General features: G+C 33.6%; 1 protein-coding gene across 2 annotated transcripts; it reads right to left on the bottom strand.

The window, feature by feature from the left end:
* Positions 1-1,913: 1,913 nt before the first annotated feature.
* Positions 1,914-4,140, bottom strand: LOC129311615 (protein EXPRESSION OF TERPENOIDS 1-like). Of its 2 annotated transcripts, none has more exons than XM_054953977.1 (3): positions 3,895-4,140; positions 2,989-3,473; positions 1,914-2,564 (listed from the first exon to the last, which is right to left on the bottom strand). In XM_054953977.1, exons 1-3 carry the CDS (start codon positions 3,939-3,941, stop codon positions 2,158-2,160), a joined length of 939 nt encoding a protein of 312 aa, XP_054809952.1. In that variant the 5' UTR covers positions 3,942-4,140; the 3' UTR covers positions 1,914-2,157. The 2 variants fall into 2 exon arrangements, with proteins under 2 accessions (XP_054809952.1, XP_054809953.1); XM_054953978.1 differs by having other exon boundaries at positions 2,989-3,524.
* Between the last annotated feature and the right edge of the window lie 5,620 nt (positions 4,141-9,760).

The following is a 9,760-nucleotide window of genomic DNA, read 5'->3' on the forward strand; positions in this document are numbered from 1 at the left end:
TCAAATATCACAAATTTGAGGTATAATTATAAATATATAATTATAGACGTCCCTGAGTGTCATTTTCTGTTAGAAATTGTATGGTCACACGGAGGCAATGTCAAGGGCTCCGACAGACACCGTGGCGGTCGAGAGACGGATACCTATTCAAAAGTAACGACAGATTCAGTGTGCAGCAGCAGCACTGTTTCCGAAGCTCATAATCAAGCAAGCTACATGATGAACTACCAATAATTTCGTAGTCACGCAATTATAAATTAAGTGGAAAATTGCCACTGGTATATAAGCAGTGATTGAGCTACTTTGTTTATATGTATTGAGAGATCATAAACTGTCTTCTGCAGCACCTGATAAATCAATAGTTGCAATTAAAGAAATCAGAGCAATTTATATACTCCATGTATATGCGCCCACAAGCCGAGTTCTTTCTTGATTACATCTGCATAATTACACATTTTACAAACATTGCGGCAAGCATTTACATTTACAACGAAAAGTTCCCAAATTATTGCCATGCATGCACGCCGCTCAGGCGCTCAATTCGCGGACACCACCACATAACACACAAATACCTCATGAACTTCAGAAATCCTATGCCCTTTAAATGTGAATCACCCGTCAATTGCTAGGAAATTATCTATAGACAGCAGTAAATATGGCGTATATATTGTACTCTTAACAGTCTGTCAAGCTCTATATGTGAACACATGCATGCATGCATGCATGCCTGACTTCAATTTCTCTTCCGTTTTTAAGCTTCGTCTTCTTACTTCTCTTGTGGCTATGGAATGAAACCCACAAATGATGTATCTTAAACTATCAAGCTAACCTCACCATATTGACTTGAAAAGTGGAAACACGCATACCCTAAATCAACAAGAATCCAGTGTCATCTTGAAACGTGCGTCAACATTTTCCTGTCATAAATTTATGCTATCCATCCATATCCATAATAATCTGTAAATGCAAATATCATACCATACTGGCTCTCCCCATTCAAGGTGCATCTCTTTAGACTTTAACATCAATTGTAATAATGTTCAAAGAAATGCTCTCATTCATACACACACACACACAAACAAACCCATACAATATTATTACATTTTGTCATTTTCACGTCTAAAGTGGTTTTTAGAATCTATGATTATTGATTTAAGCGAAAAAATAATAATATTGAGCGTGCATAGACACAATATCTTGTGGTTCACAACATTATAGTTTTGAGTTTTATGCTAGCAAGTTACCAGCAGATTCTGTACGTCTATAAAAGTTAAAAAAAAGAGTGCCAAGCCAAGTAATATATTTTCGCACGCATATAATATCATAAAAATTACTGCCCGCAGAGAATAAAGTAATGGGCTATGAGAATGCATGCTGCACCAACTTGTGAAATTTCTGATATATCTTACAAAAAGAGCCTTTCCTTTCCACTTCTGTTGGACTCATCTTTCTGGCCTGGAGTTTTCTTGGACTTGGTTCAAGAAAATCTCACAAGACACACACACACACACACACACACACACACATCTTTACCATATATATGCTGTACACTTTAATTAGATATAATGCAGTGTTCCCCTATATACGCATCCTTCGCTGCATGTGAATCAAATATGAGCTAGCTAGCTAGCATCGAGCATATCGATAAGCAATCTTTCCCGCTTCTTAATGAACGTCACATCTATATATGCAAAGTTTTATTGAATAATAATGGAACCACAGCGCATCACATGGGAATTAGGGGAGAGATCTTTCACCCTTTTAACCTTGAATGCTGCTCCTACAACGCGGAGAGGCCACAGCCAAGTGTGAAAAGAGAAAAGTTCTCTTTGGGTTTCGTTCAAATACGGATAACTGGGAAATGCAGCTTCCAGTGGACAAATTGTGAAGCAAATAAAAGATGAATGACGCACTTATAACACTCACCACACATTACAAGTAGATGGATTTTATAACTGAACTAAGCATTGAAATTGAAATTCGCGTCCAAAAAAATGGGTCTACAATATTTTCTCTGCTTAGTTTTCACCTGATTCTTCCTTTTCCTTTTTATCTCTCCTGCTGCTTACACGGATGTCAAATTTTACTACAACAGTAATATCAAACAGAGAGAGAGGAGAAACTGGAATACACTATCAACCTTTTGCTTGTTCTTATTTATGAAGACCTCGAGGGAGGGAAGAATTGCGTACCACTACCTCCAGCTATGAAGGTGTTCAGTTGAGCTGGATATAAAGAAGGATCCCCAAGTGCCCCACCAGACGAAACCATGGCACCACCACTTATTGTCGTCGCGGGTAAAACAGACGCGCCGCTGGCGGCACCGGCAATGAGGTTCAAAGGTTGAACGCCGCCTACGCCGGCTGAGGCGCTCATATCTCCAGCATTGTAATTACATTCAGGACCTTGGTCGTACAGAATTCCTTTGAACACACGCCCTCCTATATTCACAGCTGTTTGGTACGCATATTGTTCGTCATCGTCGTCAATGGAGTTCACCCGCACGCATCGGAAATCCGCAGGCGAGCTTACTACTGTAGGAAAATCCTGGTGCTCTAGCACATCTTTTGATTTCATGACACAGAAAACCACCGAAAGTTAAAAAAAAAAAAAACCATTGATTAGCTAGCAGAATATGCAGATTATTTATATGACAACAAACGGAAAAAAAAATAGCTACACAGATTTCAAAGGGAATGAGAGAGTGCGAGTGAGAGAGAATGAGCGAAGAAAGAGGAGAAACAGTTTGTTCCCTGTCAATCAACTCGTCAGGCTTACTAAATAACAGTGTTGAGGAAAAAAGGAAAAAGAAAAGGATGGAAAGGGCGGGCTGAGATTTGGTTTCACACGCGATTGATATGGTAGGAGAGAATAAACAAATAATACATCCAAAGCTTTTTCATCCGAAGTCAATCGCAGCACAGAAACTGGGACGCATAGTAATGCTGGGGAAGGAACGGAGAAGACAAAAGGAACAAGGGCAAGTACCTGTTTGGCCATGTCGTTGGTGTTGCTGCAGAGCTGAAAGGTGGTGTTGTCGCTCGCGACGCTTGGGAGCAGGGACCCAGGTGCTTTTGATGTGGGTTTGGCAATGGAAGCCTCTGCTTTTACAGCAAGTCCTGCACCTCATGTGCGGGCAATCCTTCTTGGCTTTGTTCCCGCAGTCTTGGCAGTTTATTCCTCCCCGACCTCTCATCGACGACGACGACGACGGATCATCGTAGCTCCTACTCCCCCCGTACACATCTTGTTCCGACGGTCGTGTTCCAGGCATGAACTGCTCCGGCTGCTGGTTCCACAGCTCAAATCCTCTGTACGACGACACATCTTCGTTCTTGTACCAGTATAGGGTCTCGGGCGGAAGGAATTCCGTGGTTGGGTTGGGATGCTCTTGCTCTTCTTGCTGCCGGTCGCTTCCTCCACCTCCGCAGCCTAGTGAGAATAAACCCGCCATTGATTCACCACCTCTAAGCCTGACCCACCACTCAATTGTGAGTGATAATCCATATCAGACAGCTCGATCGCTGGGGTTAGATAAGTGAAATGAATATACAGGAGGAAAAAAAAAAGCCCAAATCGAAAACAATCGGTCGGATCGAATTTAGTCCCGAGCTTTGAATGCGAGGGTTTGGGGTGAGAGAAAAGGACAAGCTATTGTAAATGTTTTTTGAAATTCTTGGATACTACTTTTTTTGGTTGCACCGTCCTTGCTCGGTCTCTCTCTCTCTCTCTCTCTCTCTCTCTCGCTCGCTCGCTCGCTCGCTCAAGGAATAAGAATAGAATTGATGGGGAGGGTGTTGGGAAGCGTTAATCGGGTCATTGAATTTGTTGGTGTGGATGGCGGAGGAGGGAGTGTGAAAGAAGGAATGAAAAGGAGAAAGAGGAGAAAATTACAAAGAGGGAAACAACTGTAACTGCAACTGCAACGCCGCCATGCCCATTCTGTTCCTCTCTGCAAGCTCTGCTGCTACCTGCTGCTGCTGCACCTCCTTCAATTTAATTTAAGTCTCAAAAAACCCTCCTTCCCATCCTCTGTCTCTTTCTCTTTCTACTTCCTCAACCACACGAAGTTTCTGAGCTTTTTCCTTTTCTTTTTCGTTGTTTTTTTTTTTGTGTGTAGTTCTGAGCAGCTTTCCTTTGGGTCTGTAGCCCTCCCTCACTCTCTAGTCTCTACCTTGTTTCTTGTTAACTCCATGACAAAAACTTCCGTCCCAATAGCAGTAGATTCTAGACCGTTCATCGCATCTCACTTCTCTCATCTTGCGGCCAGTAACAATCTTACGTGTCAAAGGAACAGCTTTCTGCGTCCTCGTCCTTTCCACCGGAAAACCCGCTGCTTTTCGTGACATATTGCCTCTTCTTCTTTTTTTTTCCCCTCAATTTTCATTTATTCTTTTTCCTTTCCACATGACAAAATTAAAATAGATTTTACAAAATCAAGTAGTATAAAATTTTGGCTGTAAAAACTAAAAAGTACAAAAATCGGGTTTGTTATATAAAATTCAGTCCTTTTTAAGATAATAAAAAATTGTTGTTGAAATCACTGTAAAATAATACAAATATGCTGTTTTCATAATTTTTTCTCTCATACTCCTTTCCATTTACTAGTGTACCCAATGAAACGCAGTACATAATGAATATCATATCATGTTATTCGTTTATTTCCTTTTATTCAACAATACCAACCTGTTGATAATTCTAGAAAAGTTAATAATTAATAAAAATAAATTCAAAATTAAAATATTTAATTTTTATTTTATAACTCAGAAAATATTTTTAATAAATAAAACTTGAATACTTTAAAATGTGTTTCGTATGCAATTTTCATTGCACTGTGTTTAAGTTAGTTGTGATAGAAGGGGAAAAAAACAGATTGGCACTGTATAAGGTCAGTTTTAACGAGGAACACTATTTTTAAAATATGACAAAAGAATATATATATATATATATATACATATTACTAAGGTTACCTTTGGTTTCATGGAAATATATTAAATGAAATGGAGATGAGAATGGAAAGAAGATAGGCTTGAAAGTATGTGTTTAATTATTCTTAATAATATAAAAACTATTGAAAATTATGTTTAATTTTGTTTGGAATATTTAAGCTACACTAAAATGTGTAAAACAGCTAGAAGGGATTAAAAAAAAATTGCTTGAATCCCAATTAAATATTCGCTATTATTAGTATATTTTATTAGATTTTTATATAATGTCATCAATTAAATATAGTATTGATTTTATAAGGGTAATTATGAGGCTTTTCATGATTAAATAAAATTTTCTAACCAATCATGAATTTGGGAATCCTTGTAGTTTTCTTTCAATTTTAAGTTAGATTTTCATAGTTTACTTTATTTTAATCTAACCTTTATAGGTTTGGTTCCTTTATTTATTAATTCTTGAAAGTTAAAATTGTTTATTTTTTAAAAAAATAAAATTTCCTTTTATATTTTTATTCAAAGATTAAATATTAGAATTAATTACATAGATTTCCTAACTCAAAATTTATATAATTAAATTTTATTTTTTAAATAATTTTTATATATTTCATAAAAAATAAAAATTATATTAAATCAATTTTTCTTTGTTTGGCCAAAATATTAAATCAAATTTTTTATAAACTGTAAAAGTGCATCGTTTTAGAAAAGTTAATAATCATTCATTAAAAAAGCAAATATATCACAAGAATAGTTACGCTAAAACAAAATAAATCACAAGAATCTAATTAAAAATTAAAAAAACCTTAAGAACTGCAAATTATTTTTTCTTATTACGAATATAGAATAATTGAAAAGAAATAGATAAATAAATAAATTATCCTCTAAACTTTAAATTCAATAACACTATAAACTTTAAATTTTTTTTATTATGTAAATTACTTCCTCAACGTTATAAAATAATGCAATTTGACCCTTATATTTAACAATCATTTTTAACAATTAATTAATTAAAAAATAATCTAAAAAATTATATAAAAGAATAAAAAATTATTTTTATAATGTTTGTCCTCATCATTAATTTTTAAATTTTTTATTATAATATTTTTTGATTTTTTTTATTTTTTTTAGTTAATTAATAATTAAAATTAATCTTTGTTAACTACTAAAACCAAATTATACTATTTTAAAAAATTAAAAAATTATTTATACAGTAAATAAGTTGGAGATTTATGATATTAAAGTTAATAGATAATGTGTTCATTTGCCACGAAAATGTAATTTACTTGAAAAAGTGGCTAAATAAGTGCGAGGCCCCTTTGATTATTAATTTATTATTATGGTGGCACCGTGGCAGTATTTGGAGGCGGCCGTGTTCCGACAACGGCGGTCGGCCCCTCGACCTTTTTGATGGATTTCGAGCCGTACGTACGATGCTTACATTTATTGGTTATTATTGATATTTTGTTAATTATTAACCTTACTCGATTTCAGTTGTTTTTTTTTTTAGTTACTTTTTTAGCTCGACTGAGGAAATATACATTTTTAAAACTTTCTCAAAATTATTACACTTATTTTGTTGGGAAAATAATAACGAAGAACTGCTAAATAAAATTTATATCACGAAGAGTTGCTCCCATAATTTAAATAAAAAAATAAATAAAATATTATTAATTTAAAATGAGTTATTATTAAAATTTGAATAAATATTTATTGATAAAAGATTAATTTAAACCAATGAGTATTCATTTTGATTTTGATAACAAGTAATTCTTTACTAATATAAATTTGCTCTAATTATCCTTAATTGATTTTTTTTATTTTTATAACATATTTTTTTATTTGATTTATAAATCATATCTAACATATTTCATATAGTGTTCGCATTTGATGCTCATCATAATGATGACACCGAATGCTCATTAGAGTTAGGAGCCATCCTGACTGTAACATTCTCAATTTTTAAATTAGGTTAATTAAGTTTAAATAGACTAATTAAGTATATTAGTGAGGTGTGCGATCAGAGAGGCTTAATAGGCATGTTTGGTCTCGATTTCATTTCTAAACGCAAATTCGAAGGAGAATCAGGTCATCCAAGAATAGAAGAAGAAGAATTTATAAAGAAAGTAATTTTGTGTCACGCACCGTGACTTATGAATGGGCTGCGACGGCACATGTGTGTTAACATGCTTGGAAAAGGCTCTCTGTGCCATGCGCTGCAGCGTATTGTGTATCTGTCGAGGCATATGGTCATTTTTCTGCTGAAATAAGTCACGAATTTGATACATCAGAGAAGAAAAGAAATGAAGAAATGAAGAAATGAAAGAGCAGTGCTAAGGCTTAGGAAAGCTGAGTATTTAGAATATTTTGGAGCTCATAAACATCAAAGGTAAACTTTTCTACTTAAATTTTCCTTTCTTCTTCCATTTTCTTGATGGTAGATGTTAGGGTTTGATTGATAATGGTGATTTTCAGTCCATAGAAGCTATTAGTCTGATCCCATTAACTTAAATAGAGTTAATGAAAGTAGATTAAGCTAAATAAACTTGGTATTTATGGTTTTATAATGATTGATGGTTGAAGGATATTAAATGTCCGAAATTCTCATAAATTTGGTGGTTGGAAATAATGTGGTTTCGTTAATGACCATCTACAAGCTCAATGTTATTAATGAGAGTTAAAGAAAGTTAAGAAGTCTTATGAGTACTTTTACATGAGTCAATAATAAATATTGAGCATTAAGAAATGATTAAGTGTTAGTGGAAAATAGCTTAAAAATAAATATTGATATTTTGCATGGTAATTGTTTGTAGAATAACTACCATTGGCACCACTCAAACTTTTTGGAGCTTTAGAAGTGAGTAACTGAAGGGTGAAATTTTTGACCTTTCAAAGGTTTGAGGTAACTAGAAAAATTCTATCTTATATTTTTGTGTGTCTATTAGTTTATGGATTTATGATTTATCATTGAAATGTCAAAATTAAAAAAAATGCAAGTATGGCTTGATTTGTTAGAAAATTCACTAGATTAAATTTGTGAGTTTTATGCCTTGTGATGTAAAATTTCTTTGAGAATAATATTGATGGATTTTCGTATTATGTTTATTAGGAGTTCAATGATTTTGCGAATTGAGAAGTAATATGAATCTTTATTTATGAAAAGTTTAATGATGTTTGAAATAGTAAAGTTCAATGATTTTAAAAGTGTGAATACACAATAATTGTGAAGTTGGAGTTCAATAACTTATTTGATTTGAAGTTTTATGAAAATGTGTTTAAGAAGTCCAATGATTTGTGTAATGATAAAGTTTAATAAAAATTAATAATGTGAAGTTTTATGAATTCTATATGTGTGAATTATGACATGAATGTGCATTGCATGATCTTGAGAGGTGAGAGTTCACCTAGAAAGAGGAGTGAATAATAAAATCCACATAGTAAGGCCCACCCGTGAGATGGTTTGCCGAATTAATTATATTTATATTGTTCCACGTGTTCAATGAGACATCATCCCACTAATTTAACGAGAGCTTTGAACCTAGCTAACTATCCACCAGTTCAATAAGGAGGCTAGTCTAGGGTGTATGACACCCTATAGTGTGTGAGAAATGAGGGAAACCATGTTCTATAAGTGAGTTGGGTGCGCCTCAGCCGAGTAATTCCCTTACAATTGTTTAGGTTAGGAAAGTTATAGAATATAGACTATCTCATTGAGTTATAGTCCATGGTTTCATGTCAGAGGAATAAGAAAGATATAAGGGAAGTGTGATTATGCATATAATGAGTAAGGGTACCTGGTTGTCTATATTATTTCCTAATGATGATATCACGAGTTGAATCTTAATTACTCCAATGTATTTGTTAATGAATTGTGACCAACTCTATTTATATGAAAAGTGCTAAAAAGCATTGTTTTTCAAGCATATGCTATTATGTGAGTGAAATTGTGAATATCTATTTTCAAATGTTTTACATGGGTTAGAGTATTGACATTAATTGCCACTTGCGTTTAAACTAATTAATATGCATTAATATGAGTTAGTCAGATCTTGGTTATTGAGTAGTTGTACTCACCCGATTATCTTCACTATTTTAGGAAATAACTCAAGAGATGTGGATAGAGAAAAACATTCGGAGGTTTAGGACCACAATCCTTTTATAGTAGGTTTTCTTATTTTGAGTAAATTTATGTGTATAACAATTTCAATTGTCAATTAAGAATTTTCATTTATTCCTTACTTGTATCATGTGAACTGTAAATTGTAAGTGTATTTTAGTCATAGGGAGTGAGTTGATGAATATGTGTTATTGTGATAGGGTCAAAATACTAATGCAAGTAAGAGTAGAGCATAATATGAGATGATTTGGAGAACTTTATAAAAATTGTGATAAACCCCTCTTTTTTATGTTTTTAAGTTTAACGGGTTGAGTAGTTAAAATTTAATCTGAGAGTATTTTATGTGATATGATGCATTGCATAAGTTAGTCTTAATGATTTGAATGTGGTCAAATTGATGGTCGTGGCTATTAGCCTATGGTATTTGGTTTGAATACTTGATTTTATGAAAATTATTGTAAAAGTGTAAGTTTTGAAAAGAGTGTCTAATTTTTGTTTTAAAAAGAATTTGAATTTAAAACCAATGTCATTAGTTAGAGCTCAAAAAAAGCTTTTTGTAAACACTTAGTTCATGTCATTTGGATGTTGAACGGAGATTTAGGGCACGTCAAAAGTTGGTCCTTTGTTCAATTAACAGCAGAATTTACTGTCAAAATTCATACAATTGAGCCGTGGCATATGGTACTGTGAGCCGTGGTGCATG

This window comes from Prosopis cineraria, unplaced genomic scaffold, assembly GCF_029017545.1.
Source record: "Prosopis cineraria cultivar Desert tree isolate PC_DT_omini unplaced genomic scaffold, ASM2901754v1 PC5, whole genome shotgun sequence".
In the NCBI taxonomy this organism is placed as follows: domain Eukaryota; kingdom Viridiplantae; phylum Streptophyta; class Magnoliopsida; order Fabales; family Fabaceae; genus Prosopis; species Prosopis cineraria.